Genomic DNA, 21,145 nt, shown 5'->3' with positions numbered 1-21,145 from the left:
ACACCGCATTATCTTCGAATCGGAATGAATCGCCTAAATATATAATTGGCGTTTTTAATTGCGCTAGATTTACAAGGCACACAGTACTTGCTCATCTGTTGGTGAAAATTAGAACTAAATTGTTATTTATATGGACGAGAACTATGAAATGACCGACAAGTGTTCTGGTGTAGTTTTTGCGCTAGATTTACCTTTTACAAGGCGGTACTGTATGCGCATCTGTTGGTGAAAATTAGAACTAAATTGTAATTTATATGGACGAGAACCATGAAATGACCGACAAGTGTTCTGGTGTAGTTTATTTCAAAGTCACAGGTGTCGCTTTTGAAGTTAATTAATGAAGTGTAATTATTATTGCAAACGGTATTTACGTGCTCTATTTTAATCTAATGTAATTTGAAATTAAAAAATCTGCATTTGTTGATAAAGTATAGAAGTCATTTAAAGGGTTTAAAATAAGAAAAAATAGACGAGGGCTTGTGGGTGTCAAAAAAAGATCAATTATATTATTATTAATCATATTGCTGGTAGTCAATTACCCTGCGGACGTGATAAACGAATAAAAAGTTCTATGATGTGGAAGTGAATGGTGAAAGAAGTTGGTGATGCCCGAGGATGATATGTCATGACCAAGTGAATTATTGCATAACGGACGTTTAGGCCCAGCATAGCATGACAAGAGGTATAGTGTTGCTAAATGAAATCTCTAGGTCTCTTGACATTTTCAGTATTTACCTTGAAGATTTCAAGATACATTTCAGGAAGAGGACTTAAAATACATTATTGTTAAATATTTCAAATTATGTCATGTGTATTGTAATCGGATTATACAGATCTATAATACACTAATAAAAATAAAATAAAATGGCTGGCTAAGTTACGACATTAGCAAAATTTTCCGCTAACTGTGGTGCTAGTAGGAGATTTTCAGATTGTTATCAGGTTATTTGTAACTTGGAAATGTTTCCTTGGAAAAAAGAGTCATAACGATTATAATATATCTTCACTTGCAAAATATTGACAGACTAAAACAGACTTATGTAAACATAATCAACCAGTGTCGAGTTGACAAGTCTCGAGTTGACCAGTCTAATGAGTTAACAAATTCTGGACATTGGTGAGCCAGATCAGTTAATTATTTGTGAGTTTATGTGAGGTAATGTATGTTATGGCTCATAAAATGAAGCGTATGTGATGAACAAAGAAAGGGGTGTAAGGATAATACATAATGCGGAAGCGAATGGTTGAAGAAATCGGGAACATTCGAATAAGACATGACACATTCAAGTGAAACAAATACTCAAACATAATAAACATTTTCAATACTTTACAATAATAATATTTCTAACTTAAAATGCACTCGTTTTCAGGTACATTAGAATTCGCAACCTCAAAACTTTACTCCACACCATTCATAACCTTAGCAACGCCGGGTGAGCTCCGATCAAAAATAAATATTTTTATAAGTCACTACTTATGAGTTGTTGCACATATTTTTAATTTTTAACTGGCTGTCAAAAGAAGATAAAGTTTTTTCTAATTCACATTACAATGGAATGGTATCCCTCACGGATTAATTTAGAAATCCACGCTCTGTATTATTTTTGTATTAATAATGAACAAAATTTTACACATCTTGCATGTGTTGATGAGATGACTATTGTCTTGTGTTCCAAATAATCTTTCATAATTGTGATGTCTGGTAATAAGTTGGGTTTTCAAGCGATAGATGGCACCAGTCATAAAGCTTACTCCAGAGTCCGACAGATGTCGTTAGAGTGTAGCAATTGCCTGTGGGATATTATTGCCAGACAACAAGCTTCTAGAAACAGAGAATTACCAACCCTCGGGTAATGAACAGTGTTGCTAAATCCAGACTTATTTATTGTAACGCAAATTAACGCAATTATAGTAAAGAACCTTTTACTTTATCAAAGAGTTCCCAACACAGAAATCTGCAAGTAACTAGAGATATAACAATAATTATATATGTTTTCATCAAAACATTTTGCATCTCTGCATATTCGATAGTATTAAACTGGTACAATAATACATTCACTTTGAAATGACTGTTGATTTCAACATTAAATGGGACATACAAAAAATTAAAATTGTAAAAGGTAGCGATAGTGGTAAACTGCACAAATTGAAGTGTTTCATTCTGTGAATATTTTAAAGATTATTCGCAGAATCAATTTCACGATATGGAATAACCGATGTTAAATATTGGAAGGTATCCTGGGATCTTCAGTCAAAAACGCATTATATATTTGGAACAAAGTTTAACTTTTATTGCACTAATGCATCACATATTATAAATATTTTTTCCCGGCCCGACCACTTTGCAGACACAGGTACAAAGACCTGCTTTACTGTTACTAGTTTTTGAAGAAAGAGGGGAGAGAATGGCGAGTGTTTTTCTTTTTATAGTTAAAAACCAATACCACTAACCAAAATGTCAAACACAATAATATTTACATATGAACATGGAATCTGTTTTACCTACTCCAATTACCTTGAAGGTTGGATATTAGATGGCAGTGAGCATCGCTTTTTTAACAACCATTTTATGGACTCAGTAAAAAATACCCCACGGAATAGAAAATATAGTGTCACAAATACTTTCTCAATAAATCGGTTTAACCGGTAATGAATCAACTGAGACATCATAACAATTGAAACTGAAATAGAATTCTGATAGTATTATTACGCCAACGTCTGGACGGTTTCAGCCCTCTGATTGGTCGAATTCATATATTATGTTTCGGGTGAATTCCGCATGGCGTTCGCGCAAAATATCACGCATTCGTTCCTTGAAAATGTCAATCCCTCCTTTACCGGCCGCTGGAGTAGTTTCCCTATTGGCCGACAGATCGCACATCTGGCGGCATGATAGCTAATTATAGTGTTTCATTTGAAATAATCCATAACAAATACCTACAATTTCATCTATTCAAACTATTAAACTACCTTTTTAATACGCATTTAAAAAGAAAACAAACATTTGATTCAACTTAATGACAACAAACAACATCTCCTTGCATTTACAATTTTAAAAATATTGATTTTTAATATTATTTACGTAAATAATAATTTCGCACCATTTTGACAGAAGAAGCTCGCGCATAATACGCGTTTGTTTTTAGGAAGTGTAGGCACTGCCAACCCAATAAAAAAAACATGAAACACAATCGGAAGCTAGAACGCTTCATTGATTGTAAAATTAGCCATTTATAAATATCAATTTATATTTATAAATCTCTAATCTGACATGCACTCATATGTATAATAAAATGATAGGTTAGGTTAGGTTGGGTTGTTATAGGTTAACTGTTGTTAGTATCACTTAGTAGCGAAGCCTAACTAAGTTCCGTCCGCAGGGCCTAGCAGCAAAAAACTGTTAGTCATATAAATCGTCTTAACGTGGCCTAATCACAGTTTGAAAATGGCCTTGAACGCAAACAGCTGTCACAATAATAAAAACCAAAAATACTAGCATAACTTAATAAGGACATTATTAAATTTGATAAACATCATTTTTTTATAAAAAGTTAAATTATTAGTTTAAAAAAAAAATAACTAACAGAGGCGAAAAATTTCATTGTTGTATCGGAACTGAACTATCTTCCTGCGCATTTTATGGCACAACATATTGATTCAGCAAATATCTGTAATATCCCTAATTATTCATCTAGGTGTTAAATGAATGTTTATTTTTTAATGACAAACTAATGTTTATAAGACAAGGTTTTTATGCATAGCACAGAGGATAACAAATTATTAAAAACTCGCCAAAATATAATAAGCAGTAATTGTCGATTGAAGTACTTCTACATATTGAATTATTTGGCGTGTTGGGAATAAGCCGACGTAGCGCAGTGATCCAGAGCACCTGAACGGACATCAAAAGGTGCGGGTACAATTCCCGTCGGCGGCATTTACTTTTACTCACAGATATTTTCAATTTGTATGGATATTTCAGGCGAGTAATTAATGCTTATAATAATTTGTTAAATTAATATAACACTTTATTAATACCAATCTCAGGCCAATCTGTCAAGGAACCATGAAAATGAAAACAAAGTGAAAATGAAGTTTTTCTGAAATACCATTTATTTGGCAAAAAAAGTTATACTTATTATATTACTGAATTATCTTAAAAATATTGTAAGGAACAATTGTATGCTGGATATGCTGGCTCTTTTTCATTGCGTTTGTTAGAGGTACCATATATTTAAAAGCGCTTACTGCTGTGAACCGATGAGGGACGCTTGGGCTGCTTCTCTGGTCTTCATTGCGTGGTTTAACCCTCCAAATTTTAGAGTAAATCTGCATTCTACGTTGCCGCTATGTGTGGATAATAACTGTGGAACTGCACTGAAGAAAAAATCCCCGTCTGCTGCTCTGTGTGTTTTCCTTCCTCTCCTGTTCTTCGTCTCTCCCCCTCTTATTTTCCCTTTGTCCGTAGTCATTCCTTTATAGTTAGCGCTTACTGTTGTTTATCGTCGATCACCATATGAGGTGATTCTTATGATTGCACGTGAGCAAGGCATGTTTATATTGCTGCGTGATCGATGTGGTGGTGTGGCTTCTATGATTTGTAGTCTTGGCGATACTTGATTAATGGAGGTAATGGGCGACTCATAAGTTCATAGAGAATGAAAGCATGCTTGTACCAACATTTAAAAATAAATACGGACAGATACATGTGGGGTATAATGTAACCAAAATATTACGAAGTATTATCGAAAATTGCGAATCTTTGCTGAAAACATGGCTGCTATGTAGAGATAATGTCAATCAATAATTGCTATCCACAGAAGAATGTAGATTAAGTTTTATTTTAGATTATGTGAATCAATAAATAATAACCTGATGAAAAAAAGTCTTTATATCTGGAGAAGCAGTCGATTTAAAGTTTAAAATTAGTGTGAATTAATTTTTAAAATACAAACATAACATATGAATTAATAAATTTTAAATATATATAATGGACAAAAGAGACATCTCTGATCAGTTTTGGATAGATTTTGCTCTGCAGGTTAGTGATAAACGAATTACAGTCACCTTTTGCATTGATCAGTTGGATTCATCCCGGATTGTGTCATTTGTCAAAAGAGCTCTATTTAAGACAAAAATGATTGAAATACTTTTTTTTGTCACAATAATGTGCAGTGCGTATTATTACAATGTGCTGATTCATCTTCATCATTAATCATTCTACTCTCTTGAGAGCTGTTGAGATCTTATAATCCATAGTGCGAATTCAAATAAATATTTTGTGCTGATCTGCCGTCTGCCACCGAATCTGAAGACCAAGGAAAAGAACTCAATTGCAAGTGCTATTTTCTGGTGAGTCTTTCTGTTTAGGTATATGTATTTTGGTGGCTGGTTTTATAAGTTGTCTTCTCCTGCATAGTGAATTCATTGATCAATCCATTTTTTTCATAGGGATTTAAAATATTCCCTGATGGTCTGTGCTATTTACACGCCAGATTATCACCAATATCATTTATTTTCTTTAACTTTATTATTTTTATTTCTAATATGGTTTTTATAATAATATGTAGGATGGGTCTAATTGGTCGAGAGAGATTCCAGTTAGAGAAGTCAAAAGGTCTCCCTCAACCAGTCTCTCCCGATCCGACCCGCCACGCAGTATGTGGGCAAATGCATCCGCCGCCAACACCTAGGCCAACCTCACTCCATGAAGCTAGTCACCTAGTTAGCCAGCTAGTAGCGAACGGTGCGGTGTTGGTTATCCAATAAATGATTACCGGGGCGGCGGTAAATTGCTTAGTATAAAATGAAACCAATTTTGGAATATTAAAAAGCACCATTTTTAATAAAATAATAATTAAATCTCAGTTTTAACCATTTTTTAACTATAAGTCATATAAATATAAACGTGTCTAGAACCAATGCAATGGCTCCTTCACTAGAATACAAAGTATACTTTATGTATAATGTAGCATTACTTGTATGGTATTAAATAATTTTTATTATAAAACTTTGCATTCTAAAGAGAGAACCATTTTGTAAACTGTTGCATTATAATTAATTTAAATACATCAAATGTATCTAACTATACTATAAATTAATAAATAAGTATGAAAAAGGTAATAATCATACTTATTTATTAATTTATAGTATAGTTAGATACATTTAATGTGTTTAAATTAATGATAATGAAACAGTTTACAAAATGGTTCCCTCTTGTGTTTTTCATAGAGAATAATTGTAATTATTATACAATAGATTTAGTTTATTTGTCATTATGGGATTATGTTTGGTTCAATAATAAAGCCAAAACATCTCAAATTTAATGGTACTTTTATATATAATGCCAGCTGATTTTTTTTTTGTTTATTTAATTGCGGACAGTTGCTAGTAGCTAACAAAACTACCCTGCATACAGAAATCAATTCTCATGTTCGAAATGGGGAGTAGTACCATTACAGTTTTAAAGGTATATAGATACTGCATAAGTTAGAGAACGGAAATAAGAGTAAGATTATAATTTTGCTGTTAAGTGTTATTGATAATAGAGCTGATAACTTTCCTAAAATTTTAAGTACTTTAAAATAAGAATCGGTATTATACAGAATGTAACAATACGAATACAAATATCACTGGAAATTTAAATCTCAAATTCTAATTTATTATTATTTTTTTAAGAAAAACAAACGGTTCCGGGATACGAATAACCTGACAATATTTATCCTTAAATAATCTAAGTTAGCAGAAAATGTTGCTCGTGTGATGGAGGACTTGATGGAGGACTTGATGGAGCCAGCCGAGGAATTGAATCTGAGTTGACATGCTTTGGTTGTCGCTATCAGCCATCATTCTTTCATATATATATATGAAAGAATGTATATGATATATGTGAATGTATATATATATGAATGTATATGGAAAGGAGTTGATATATATATATATATATATATATATATATATATATATATAATATATATATATATCAACTCCTTTCCTTAGCACAAACACCAGCTTCCATTATGGAAGAATAACATTATATAAAATTGTATATTGAAAACTATTTTTATTGTAAAATATGCAATCAAAACTTTATAATAAAAAAATACATTAAATGTATCTAAATATACTATAAATAAAAAATCAATAAGTATGAAAAAGGTAATTATTGTTAGTACTTGGTGGTGGTGTGCTTCCTTGCGAAGTCGTCGATTCGGCATTTTTTGGACGATTGCCCTCTTCCTCTCCGGGTTCCACAAATTCCGTGGTCAGTCGAGACAGGTATCGGCATATTTGTGCTAGTTGTTTGTAGGATTAGGAAGTATAAATTGTATAGGTTTAGGGACAACTATCAGGGACTTGGTTAATGTGCTGCTTACGACAGGCATTTGCTTGTGAAGTTCTTCTTCTTTGTAATCCGCTTCATTGATAGCAACATTTTTTTGAACTTCAGAAAAGGCATGCACAAAAGAAAATGGTTGAGTTTTAGTTTGAAGAACTTTACAAAGGTTTTGTATAAACCAAGAACCCGATTCGGTATGTCGGTGTGAAGGGGTCCCATAGAATGTACTGTGAAACACTAAAATATCGTCTTCATCCAAGGGTTTCACCACTGTCTTAATTTCTTCTTGTGGAATGGCTTTCCCGGCATCCGTTTCAACGGTAGGGGCGGCGTCTGTCTCCACGCGTCCTGTTGTTATGCTGTCAGAGGTTGTCGCAGCACTTTCTTTACCTCCGGCTAACATTACGACATTTTCGTATTGTGCTTGAAAGTGTTTATCTGATTTAGTATCAATCCCGATGTTGTCTCTTTCACCGACGGTTGTGCTCAGAACAGAACCATCTAACTGAATGTTGGAAAAATCGGTGGTAATGTCAGAATCAATTGTAATTTTTTTTTGTCCTTCAATGAAATCACCAACGTGAATATTCTCTGCTATTCCTTGTGGATTTTTGTCAACTTGGACAGAACCGGTGAATTTATCTCCTCGGCAAACCTATAAATAGTAAGAATTAGTATATTTATGGTTTGAAATTTACTTCAGAACGTCTCTACAAGTGTCTATAAACATAATGTAGCTATTATTTACATAATTTTTAACTTAATATTTTTAAGTGAAATAAATTTAACCTGTAGGAAGAAGAACTTTGGTTTTCCGATAAGACCAGGCTGTTTTGTATCTGATAGCTGATTGTACAACTCTTCTTCACTGAAGGGAAAATCATAGGAGCCGAGATTTCCCTCAATGCCATGGGTGAGCACCACCACGGCAACACAGGTGTCATCGGAAAAGTCTTTGGCTAAAATAAAGCAACAAAATACTGTATTTCATTTGTTCCGTTGTATTTAAAAATAAATTTACTTCAAGAAAATATTTAGAATTAAATATTATTTACCTGACGAAAGAGTTGTTAAAACATCTTGTTTTGATAAATCATCCTTTCGTATAACCTCAAATCCAAGATTTTCGAAGCATGATTTTAAACAGTCTGCATCTATATCTGTTCCATTTCTTGGCAGGAAATCTGGAAAAAGAAAATGTTTGAAAAAATATGGTTAAAATCGTGGGGTGATATATATTTATTGTTTCTCACAATAATTAACCTCACTAGGACCATAGAGATACAATTAGAGCCGCTACTGCATACTAATATCTCGTGGAAACTTGTTGCACTAAGGGGTGCGCGTAAATCGGATTCAGTATTTTAGTTAGAGCGTTGGGAGAGTTGGAGGGAATAAAAAGAATCTTCATCAAAATCCAACACACCTTTAAAAAGTGATATAGAGTCATTAAAGGTGATGAAATAAAAACTAAGTTTAATAGTTACATATGTAACCTATTTAACCTAGTTTTTGTTTTATCACTTTTCATGACTTTATACCACTTTTTGTAGGTGTGTTGAATTGTCATTTTGATGATATATTCGGGTCACCATGCAGAACATACTTATCTAACAGGTAACTTCAAATTAACACAGAAAATATCCGTAAAAAACGGTGGGAACAGCAAAATTTCAAATTATTAAATTTAGTGGTCGCATTTGCTTTTACATACTTTTGTATAGTTAACTCTTAACCTAATTTTATAATTTAAAGGTTAGTATGTTTTACTAAAAATAGTTTAGCATGCAGAAACAGTTGTCACAGTAAAACTAATCGAGAATAATTGGAAAAACCAAAATAAGATTTAACACAAAAAAACTTAAGTTTTACGGCTAGGAAAAAAATGAACATATCGACCACAAACTTTTTTTTACAGATTTAAAAGAAAAAAGTTATGTATTATATTAGCTTCACCTCTTCCAGATTTCACTTTAAAATAGTTAAAAATGAAACACTTTCCCAATTTATTGTAACTTTTGTACAATTCTGGCGACATATTTTTGGATTTAGGGGATGCATTTTTGAAGTAGACTGACTCCGTCATTGTACTGGTAACTTCAGGTAAATATTTGTAGTTGACTTGTGATGGGGTATTTGTTTTCTCTCGATTGCGTGCCACTTCACTCAAGAAGGTAACCAGAGCGTCCTCCAAGAGCGTGTCCCCAGTCAAGCTCTGCAGCCTCTCGCAGACTTTCTGCACGACCCAGGAGCCGGAGTCCGAGGGCTGGTGCGACGGGCCCCCCTCGTAGCAGCTCCTCAGGGCCAGGATGTTGGCCTCCGTCGGGAGTGTGAAGTGCACAAGTTCGCCAGATGCATCGGCTTCAGTGATGGCTTTTGGTTTGGAATCTGTCTCTAACTCCTTACATCTTGATGACTGGAAGAAAAATTCACTGAGTTATTCCATCAAAATTAATTTTGGTTGGTTGGCTTTTATTCACATTGTAAAATATTCTAAATCTCAGTTCAACACTCTGCGTGTCCTGCACTCTTGGGGAGATGTCTGCCCTATTTTGCACAACACTCTGAAAATCTACCAAAATTATTGAGAGCGATAATATTAATTTATTTCAATTACATTTTATATAATGTCTAATGAAATTGTAATAGAATCATGTAAATAAGTCATCTCAACGTGGTATAGTTACAACTTAAAAATAAGTAAAAAAACTAAAATACTTGCAGAGCTTAATAATGATATTATTAAATTTGATACACATTAAATTAAAAAATATATATCATGAAAATAAGTCGTCTCAACGTGTTACAATAACAACGTAAAAAAAAAACAAAAATTAAAATACTGGCAGAACTTAATAATAATATTATTAAATTTGATACGCATTAAATTAAAAACAAATATTTATAATTGGAGTTCTACGAATTAAACACATTTTTACATTACTGGAGAAATATAATTTCTCTGGGGATGCTGTGTGGAGGGTCTTTTTGAGGTCTGGAAGAGACCCATGTTGTAGGAGAGAGGAAACACACAGGCCGGTAAATCACTCCACAACGGAGCTGTTGAACTCAAGAACGAATCGTGGAAGCGACCCGTTCTCATATGACAAAGTTTCCTAATATTATAAAACTATCTCGTATCCCGACTAAATTAATGAGCAACATATTGCCTCATAATATTTACCTGCAACAGGAAGATTTTGGGTTTTGAGACAAGTGCCTTACACTTGTCTCCTTTGAAAATGTCAATGATTTCATTCTCCGTATAATAACCCTTCTTAGTCATCATCTGATTGTCCTCCTTGTAGTGCGTGATGATGATCACCACGAGGCATTCGTAGTCATTAAAGTTAGATTTAGATGCTGAAAACAACATGTACGGGTTGTGAACATTATTATAAAAACCGTCAAAATGGTCATTTCGAAGGAAAAATTATAAAACATATAATGCTACGTATACATACGCGAGCCAAACTGACGAACTGTACCTTGACTTACGGGAAAGGAACGAAGCAACCGCAAATGGTGCGAAACGCTGATTGGAGTTGCTTCGTTCCTTTCCCGTAATTCGTGGCTCGGTTCGCGTTTCGGTTTGCAAAAGTATACATACCATAATATATTCAATTTTTGTAAGTAAGACTAAGGACATGATTGGAGAGTATGTACCGATATTCGTCGTGATGGTTTCTGTACTGTGCAGTGTACAGTAACCAATGCCTGTTCTAAATTGTAATTTTTCGGTCAAATTTGAAAAAATCGGTGGCTACAGGGACTACCAACTGTTTATTGTCTTTTAAAATGCGTAGACGTGTCTCCGACGAGTTATTTTTAACCTTTATTGTAATAAAAAAATAAAAGTGTTGTTTGGTTTCTCTGGGTGATATAAATTCACCGATTCACTCTTGTACCACTTGTTCCAGGACATATATTATGTATATTGTTTAAAAATTAAATATATATGAGAACTTAACGTAATTGATTATTGGGTTATTGTGGTAATGTTGAGCTTCTTTTTTCTCAAGCCAACGTTTCGGATAGCGTTAGTGTTCACCGTCAGGCCAGATGATAATAATTATCAAATATTAATTAGGATAATGATTTTGGCTTTACAACCTTCAAATCATTTATCAGAACTTAATTTAAAAAAATAATTCAAAATGAATTCAATAAAACTAATAAAAAATAGAAAACAAGAAATTGATTTATCGGTAAAATCGGCTGTACACATATGTTGGTAATTTAAAGATTGGTTAAGATACTAACATTTTCAAATCATGTGACAGTTGTAATAAAAAAAATCGCATGTCAATAATTTATCAGTAAATTGGTATCTCACTTTAGATACAATTCAAGAAATAACAATGGGTAAAACACCAAGAAAATTAAAAAAAAAAAAATCACAATAATTATCGACAATGAGATCTCTTATAAAATCTGAAATCACGTATAATATCTTATTTGAGGGAGTGATAGAACTTACCTTCCCGTAGCACACTGACAACCTCCGTAGCTGTATAATCAATGTATGGAGACAATACTGTTAAACCGAGGCTAGTGAAACATTTTTCTATGTTTTTGAAGTCCTCGGTCGCTCCTTTCCGAGATAGGATAGATTCGCCTGTAAACACAGAATGTATTGTTATTATTATATTTTATTTTAATGTTAAACGAATATTTGTAGACAAGGTTTTAAGCATAGCCCAAAGGATAACAAATAATAATGAGCAATATTTATTAGCATGAAACACCCATACAAAAAATTCTCGCTGCTGACTGGCAGTCAGAAGCCTGCGAATTCAATTCCCGTTCGCAGCGTTTATTTTTTAAAAGAATTCGTTACAGAATATAATAATTTGTTATTTGAATTCATTTCGCGAAATTGTGATGGACCACCTAGCAAGGTTCTAGCCACTTTTTCTACTGTATCCCTTACTTTCATTTTAATTTTGTTTATTATATTATACGCCCACAGAGTTTTACACATTAATCGGCTACAATTAATTATTTGTACAAGTTTTAGTAATACACATTGGTTGCATACAATAATTACTATACTGGTTTACAATTTGATTAAAAAATCCGAAATAATCAGAAATGCTCGTGTGTTTTAAATATATAGAAGTTAAAAATGTTGAAATCATTTAAAAATTCGTTTTGCTTAACTATGAAGGCAAGGAACCATCAAGGAAACACCACGCTTGCTTCATAATTTATTTGTGAATATGTTATGAGTTGTCCATATGTCCATATCATAGAGGACACACCAAAAGGCATGTTTTACACATCGATATACAGTGTATAACATGCCTCGGTCACGTGCAATCTAAGGATTACCTTATATGGTGATCCACTATGTAGAGGCGTAAGCGCTAACGCAAAATTCATGCCCATAAAAGGTATCATTAACTACGGACGAGGGGGAAATAAGAGGGGGGAGAGAAACAGGAGGAAAGGAGAACACACAGAGTGGCAGACGGGGACTTGAGTTGGGAGAACTAGACACTTCAGTGCAGTTATTACCCACACATAGTGGCAAGGCCAAATGCAGATTTACCCTAAACTTTGGAAGGTTGAACCACGCGATGAAGACCAGAGAAGCAGCCCAAGCGTCCCACATCGGTCCAGCAATAAGCGCTTTAAATATATGGTACCTCTAACAAACGTAATGAAACAGCCAGTAACTTCAAGCATACAATTGTTCCATGCGATTGATAAAAGATAATTTAAAAATAATATGCATAACTTTTTTGCGAAATAAATGATATATCAGTATAACTCCATAAAGCGTTTTTATTTTGATGGTTCCTTGAAAGTTGGCCTGAACTAGCAATCCCTGGGATAGTAATAAAAATGGCTAGCGTTTTATACATTATATATTCTTTTTTTAACATACGTTGATATTCAAATAGATTATAATGCCAAGTGTGTCGAGTAGATATTCTTAAATTGGCTAAGAGTTCGCAAGTGTCGAGTTCCGAATTTACAAATTAAAAAGAAGCAAAATAACATCATAAATTAACATTTATCATTTAACGTCTTTTCTGTACATGATAATGTCCACCTCCTTGTAATCAATTAAATGTAAGTCACATTCTTTCCCCACGAGATTCACACGCTCAGCACATATTCGCAACCACACCCACAACCCTTAAGGTCATAGCATTCACTAAAAATATAGTGATTTTGAATATTGTATAAATCTATTTAAAAACAATCCGCAAAATATTTTGCAGTTTTTGTATATACCTACATTTATATAAATAAGCGGCGAATTCTAGCACTTACCAAAATGGCAATAGAAAAGGTCAAAATAGTAGTTTATAAAACCATTTTAGGTTATTTTTTACAGCCCAGGGTCATCTTTGGTAATGCTGTATGTAGAGTTTTTTACGGAAAAGAAGAAGAGGTAGATCAAAGAAGGAAAATATATGAGGAGTGGGTAGGAATCTGGAGGTCAGTGGTTCCAGGAGTGACGGATGTATTATAGCATCCCTTGCACTGCGGTACAAGGCAGGCCGAGAGAGCCCGGCTGGAGAGGTCAAAAGGTCTCCCTCAACCAGTCTCTCCCAAAGATGGCAGAAGTGATGGTTAGCCAATAAATGGTTCCCGGGGCGACGGAACCCATACCCGCCTCCCGAATCAAGAAGGTTACGAAAGTTCTTAAAAAGATGTCGCTTATCCTTCTTCGATCTTCAAGTGTATGTATTTTTAAGGAATTTAATGAAAAGGTCTATTGTTTTAAGAAATTATTTTAAAATATTATAAATTAATAAATCGAAAACGCTTCCGTTGAATTTTTTTTGAAATATTTATTAGGAATTTTATGGTGAGGTGACCAAACTACGGAATTATACTCTAAATTGGTTATGTACTAATACATACAGAATCCATACAAATATATATTCCAGAGGCTCGTAAGCAGTTGCATCAACAGTGGACTTAAGAGTCTCAGTGGAAGTAATAAAATACACAATTAAGTGAACTCCGTGGTTTTCTCATAAAAATACTGTGAAAATACTGTTTTTGAATTTACCTGCTGTTATTGCCAATCATGACAAATTAAAAAATAAAATACATAATTTAATGCATTAAATCGGTCTAGTGTCTTTTTGAAATCTATAATACACAACCAAACAGTGAATCAGCAATATATAAGTGCCAACTTAAAACCGAGACTATAATAATTTATTTATACTTAAACAAATCCAATGTCCAAGCGAACTTAGATAATAGAAACAAGGTCAAACAAAAATCCCAATGATGACTAGAATTTATAAATTCCAAATTCAAGGAAATGAAAACAGTTAAGTTTAACAAAATAGAATCAGAGCTTCAAGAAATTAAAAAAACCTTCAACAACTTCATACACGATAAATACGACGACATCATTTATAAACCGTCACAAATCATGGATACACCTAAACAAGTAAATAAACTAACGGAGGAACCTTCAGAAAAAGAAAGACGACTGGCTAGAGTAGAAGTTCACTTGGCTGATATTGTACAATAAACCATATTAAAATATACCGTACTTGTCACTCTTGTCAGACTCGCAGAGGACACATTCAAAATTACAACTTACCAATTAATCACTAAAAATTTTGTAGATATTAAAAAGTATACAAAATGTTAACTGCTGAACATAGTGATCCCCCACCATACGAAAGAAGAAGAAGGCAGTCAATATTGCTTGCGTAGGTGTCCAGTACAGCCCCTTTCACGACAAAAACACGTGACAAACTGAAACCTGATCCAATAATCACCACAAATACCAATATTTTACACCATATACTTCAGGACGAATTACCGATCCGAAATAAAATTCATCAAAATATTCGAAGTATTTACAAAAACTTTAAATATTTTAATGTGCTGATAAATAATTAAATATAGAAAATCGACTTATTAATCCTTACAGAATGTTGGATAAATTCCTCGTCGTACGTAAACAAAAATATTATCAACAACTAAAAAGCTTTCAATAAAAAAACTTCACAAACATCAAAATGATAGAGTAATTGTATACTCTAATGATAACATGGAATGCAGAATAGAAGAAATTGAACTACAAGATGCAAACTGTTTGAAAATAAAATCTTTTCTATCCACAGATTACCTTCATCCACAAATTTATTTCCATTCCTTGGACTACTAGACGCAATACTACTTCAAGAACGAAACATCAGGAACTGTTCATTATTGGGGACATCAGCAACTCCGAAAAATCAGAACTCTGCGAAATCATAAGTTTTGCGGATGATACAGTTCTTCTAATAAATGGGAAAAATTGGGCAGAGACATTTAAGAAATCAGAAGACAAACTAATTTATAATTTATAATCAGATTTATCAGGGTTCCAAATCCAGCCACGCGCACTTCGAGCCGCTGCAGTACCAGGGTAGCCCGAAAAGCATCCAAAACCAGTTGTTTTACTGTACTTTCATTATGTTTGAATAATGTTTTTAAATTCGGTTTAAATAAACAGTTTGTAAAAAAATAGTTGAACACACCTTCGAAGTTTTCATGGATGAATGTGTAGACAATCCCTGAGGATATGGGGGGCTTAGTGGGTGGCACCGAGACTCGGCTTACATCCCCGCAGGAGTCCGACATTTTTTTAGTTTTGAAGACCCTAATGAAATATACAATAGATTATTGCAATAAAGAAAATAAATCACATCAAATTATCAGCTATAACATGTAAATGTGCTGTTAAAGTTATTAAGGAAGGTATTCTGACAGTCAGTGTAAATTATGAACAAAATTTAAATATTAATAATTTTCCTGACCCAGAAGGTAATTGAATAATTTCTTCATAATTTGTGAACGAAAAATCAATGAAGGGACATTCGTATTATTTTTGTCAATGTTCGGTTTTCTGAATTTTTTAATCTATAAAAAAAGGAAATTGGTTCCCTTAGAATCATACAAGTACTTACTATCATTTTTACTTGTAAGTGCATGAGTCTACAGAAAATATGGTGTGTTTATTATAATATAAGTAGGTGGTAAAAAACATAACTGGCAAAACTGTGCACTTGCCACTAACATAGGTATTAAGTTAGAAGTACGAAGTATAAAGTGTATAAAAATGCAAAATGTTAAAATGTCGTATTAATGAAATATAATATATTTATTTCCACTGACGCCAATATGTACAAACCCATAAATAACCGTTATTATAAAATTAAAGGTGACTTAAATAGCGTAGCTATCTGTTTGTTGTCAGAGTAACCACTTATTTTTTATTGTTCTAGACAATGTGTAAATGTTACACAAGACAAGGCAGTTAAAATATCTGGATCAAAAACAAGAAATAGAAAAAGGCTTCACAAACATATAGTCATATCAAACAATTGTACTTTGCATATGCATGGATTAAGAGTTGGAATCGACTTAGTTTCATTTATGCATTACATATTATAATATAATATACAAATTTATAATATATTATATCAATAAAATTGTCTAATCAGAAAAAAAAATCATGAAATACATTTCTTACGAATCACACAATCGATCTTATAAATAATTATCTTGTATTTATCTTGTTGCAACTCTGTTTTGATTCCTTGAGTGTACGTCATCAGTGTGCAGATATTATTATATGAAATCGTAAACAACTTTACCTTTCTGAATGTTCTGAATTATTAAATGGAATTGAAATGAAAATACCCACGCGGCACACGCATTTGTGATTCATTTTTAATGAAAAATATTGCAGACGAATTCTAATCAAAATGCTTAGATTGTGTTCAACATAATATAATAACATTCTCTCTGAAGTCGATATCTTCAAATGCAACGAAAATTAATGTAAAATCTCTGTTGAAAATGTATTCTTTTCCCAAATAAACCAAAGTACATACATACATTATGGGGTAACTCTTGCTGTAATCTCTAAATAGTATAAAATAAAGCCACTATCCGCTTCTGTCTATTACAGCTACTGCTGTTTATTTTCAATAAAATATTAAATCATTAAGTATTCGTCTATATTTTAAAAATAAGAGTCGCAATAGAAGATCATAATAAATGTCGTCCGCTGGAATTCATAATTTAATATGAATTGATCGGAGGAATAAAGAGGAGTTGTATTCTAAGTGCCTTCTAACAAGAGTTGTACAAAGTATTTTGAATGTAATGATGTTTTTATGACAAACATACCTATAAATAAGAAGCCAAATGATGGTGAAAGTGACGTACATTTCTCTGCATTTCCAGTGTCATTGCTGAAATATAATTGTATTTTGCAAATGGATTAAAGGGACAGTCTATTGACCGACCGTCACATTTAGACATCTTGACAAATTAACGATCAGAGCTATTTTGAAATTTGAAGGGTCTCCGTTAATCATATTTTTTCGATTTGACAACCGATCAACCGTTGATGATGAGAGTTGATCAAACAACCAAATATAAAATTTAACTAAAGGGATCATTCAAATGTCACACAAAACAGGGTTTGTTTTCTAACATAAAATACTACTTTGTTATCATCAGCAATCAATCAATGATTTATTTATTAATCATAATCTCTGTACGTTTAAACCAGTAATGGTAAATAGTAGCAGTAAGAACATGAGGTGTGAATATTAATGAATAGAGAAAAAGTTAATAAAACATACTAGAAATAAACATACTAATAAATAATAATACACAAATAAAATAAACAAGATTCACAAGGATAGCTTCGCGACAATTTGTGACTTGCGTCAAAATTTACGAAAATAATAAAAAAATATTTTTTTGTATTTCTTTGGCATTAACTATGTAAAAATTTCTAGACATTTTTGTTTTTAATGAGTTTCCAATGTACATTTGTTACGTATAAATTTTATTAATTAGCTACCGGTTTCGACACGTCCGTGTCATTAACTAGCTATTTTAAAAGATTAGTTTTTAATTCTTTAATTTTAAAATAGCTAGTTAATGACACGGACGTTTCGAAACCGGTAGCTAATTAATAAAATTTATACGTAACAAATGTACATTGGAATAATAAAACTCATTAAAAACAAAAATAAAAAAAATAATCCTGATCTTGTAAAATCCAAAAGCGAAGCCGAATATATAGAGCAGTGTTTATCAAACTTAGAATGACACTGATATGATTTGTGTTTTTCACGGCCAAAAATAGTATTGTGATTTCTATGCTGTATTGCCCTTCTTCCCTCTTCAGACAATGTACTAATAGCGTTACAGAGTCCATCATGATAATCTGAATAAAATTCACTTTGAATAAATTCACATCTGCTCTGGGGTTGGCTACTGTAACGATGTCCGAAAGAAAACGTTCGCTGAAAAGGATGAAGCGCAAAACAACACAAAACTCAAGAAGTAATCATGATAGCGCGTTGTACCACTTTAGAGAGTTCAGTATTACCGGTGTATCCCCAGGGGCAAGTTCGGAGGGGGTTAGGGAAAATTTTGGATAATGCATTTAAGACGAAGGTGAGTCATTGAATCAATAAAACGTTTACGTATTTTTGTATCCCCGAGTTCCGACTAAGACCCCCTTTGTCCTTGGCGTATGCGTAATGGTACGTATACATTTGCGAACCTAAACGCGAACCGAGCCACGAATTAGGGGAAAGGAACGAAGCAACTGCAAGCGGCGTATCGCGCCCTTTGCGGTTGCTTTGTTCCTTTCCCATAACTTGAGGTTCATTTCAGCAGTTCGGCTCGCGTATGTATACGTAGCATAAAACACTTATGAACACTGACTTGCTTCATCTTGGTAAAAATATTTATTTTTTGACACAATACTAAGAAACTAAAACATATCTTTGTTCAAAGGGATTTAGGAGATAAAAGTAAAAAAGATAAGATAATGGTCTTTCAAATATTATTGAAATAAAATTGGGAAAATTAATGATAATGAAATTGTAAAAGTATTATATATCATTATTATTTTAATGATAAACTAATGTTTATAAGACAACGTTTTTATGCATAGCATAAAGGATAATAAATAATTATAAGCAATAATTAGTCGCCAGTAATATCAATACAAATAGAAAATATCTCCCGAGTAAAAATACATTCCGCCGACGGGAATTGAACCCGCACCCTCTGATGTCCGGTCAGACGCTTTTATTTTTACTCGGGAGATATTTTCAATTTGTATTGATATTACTGACGACTAATTATTGCTTATAATAATTTATTATATATCACCTTAAAAACAGAGAGAAAATGAAAACATAACACTTAAATAACATTCACAATAATAAAATAACAAATCCTCCCAAAAAACTTTTTTCTTAAATCTTCTCAGATTAATAGATTTAATATTATTATTATTAGATTAGATAATTAGAATAAGATTTAGACGTTCCACCATCTTTTTTACGAATACCTCGCACGAGTCAGAATTGCTCCCAAACGTCTGAAGCCAGTGAGACTATGGCAACCCTAATTGGGGTATGTTGTTATGAATATAGTTGGGAGGGGAAAGTGAAGGTGGGGATGTGTAGAGACATGGTTATTCACATCTGGCCATCAAATACGGCTTAAGTAATTTCAAGTAACGTATCAATTCTGAATAATAGTCTTACACCATGGCGATACTGAAAATATCTTTCACTTTCACTATATATTATTAAATTAATCAAACACTATTTGAATTGAATCCGCGACCTTCGGATTGCTAGTTGAGAGCTTTCCCCCTCAAGAGATTATTGCTATTTCACAAGTATATTTTACCTGCTAATATTACAAGACGTTTTATGATCAGTAGTTACTTTTATCAAGAAATATATAAATTCACATTAAAATTGAGCATCTAAAGTTAATATATTCTTCAAATACGAGAATAAGTTTTAGTTCATTTAAATTTTTCATTTACATTTTTCTCGATGTTATCTTCTGATTTATTTTATCATGACTATTCATTTCATGCAATAATATAAGTGTATCAATCTGCCCGATGAATCATTGAACGTTTAAAAGGCAGATAGGTACATAAATAAATATTACTTCACAAGTACAAGTGTTTAAGATACGAACCAAATTATCCTCTAAACTGAAATATATTAAGTAATGAATGTTTGGATCACATCACAAAAATTTGTTTATATTTTAAAATTAGAATAATATAACTTACGTACTGTATTGCAAAATAAAGTATGTTTTCGACTTGCAACACTTATTTGAACTGCCAGGTACGATGAAAGTTTGGTTGTATATCTCAAATTTGCCGATAACAGGCGATAAAATGTCTGAATTTATCAAATGAAAGCAGGGGCGGCGCAAGTGGGCATTAAGAAATGCCATCTGGCTCGTTGTTTATATTTTAAAACTAATATGTATTGTAAAAAAGTTCACACGTTCTACGTTCACAGCATATTATACACGGTGTCCGGAAACTCGTAGTACAAGCGGGAAACTGGAGAATCTACACCACATGGGGAACCCAAAAAAACATAAAGTTTTTTGATTTGAGCATTTTCAAAAAAAAAAAAAAAAAACCAAAAAAAAATATTTTTCGGCTATTTTAGGGTTAAAGTTTTTTCTGGTGTTTAGGGTTGAATAACAGATGTTTTAACCCTGCAGAGCAGAAATATTTTATGATCACACGGGGTTAAATGAAGGGTGATTTCAAAATAATGCTTCAAATCCGAGTTTCTTCATTTGTTTTACTTTCAAATAGTTTTAATTAGTTGTGTACTTTGATCTTCAGTAATAATTTATAAGAATTTGATAAAAAAAAATAAAAAAAAATAAAAAAAAAATCAACTTCAAACTCGATTTACTCGATAACGAAAGCTCAAATAAAAAAAAAAAAATACTACAAAATCGACT

General features: G+C 32.7%; 1 protein-coding gene across 2 annotated transcripts; it reads right to left on the bottom strand.

Moving 5' to 3' along the window:
• Positions 1-6,994: 6,994 nt before the first annotated feature.
• LOC149424797 (uncharacterized) lies at positions 6,995-20,487 on the bottom strand. 2 transcript variants are annotated; one of them, XM_089650806.1, is made up of 9 exons: positions 20,448-20,487; positions 17,507-17,571; positions 15,850-15,971; positions 11,820-11,957; positions 10,524-10,702; positions 9,296-9,755; positions 8,395-8,523; positions 8,129-8,298; positions 6,995-7,994 (listed from the first exon to the last, which is right to left on the bottom strand). In XM_089650806.1, the coding sequence occupies exons 2-9, from the start codon at positions 17,545-17,547 to the stop codon at positions 7,296-7,298; spliced, it is 1,938 nt and encodes a 645-aa protein (XP_089506932.1). In that variant the 5' UTR covers positions 17,548-17,571; positions 20,448-20,487; the 3' UTR covers positions 6,995-7,295. The 2 variants fall into 2 exon arrangements, with proteins under 2 accessions (XP_089506932.1, XP_089506931.1); XM_089650805.1 differs by having other exon boundaries at positions 20,452-20,487.
• Between the last annotated feature and the right edge of the window lie 658 nt (positions 20,488-21,145).

Source organism: Hesperophylax consimilis, chromosome 3, assembly GCF_061612785.1.
Source record: "Hesperophylax consimilis isolate HC1 chromosome 3, BYU_Hcon_1.0, whole genome shotgun sequence".
In the NCBI taxonomy this organism is placed as follows: Eukaryota; Metazoa; Arthropoda; class Insecta; order Trichoptera; family Limnephilidae; genus Hesperophylax; species Hesperophylax consimilis.
Note: the sequence above shows the minus strand (reverse complement) of the source record. Positions and strands in the feature narration are given on the sequence as shown.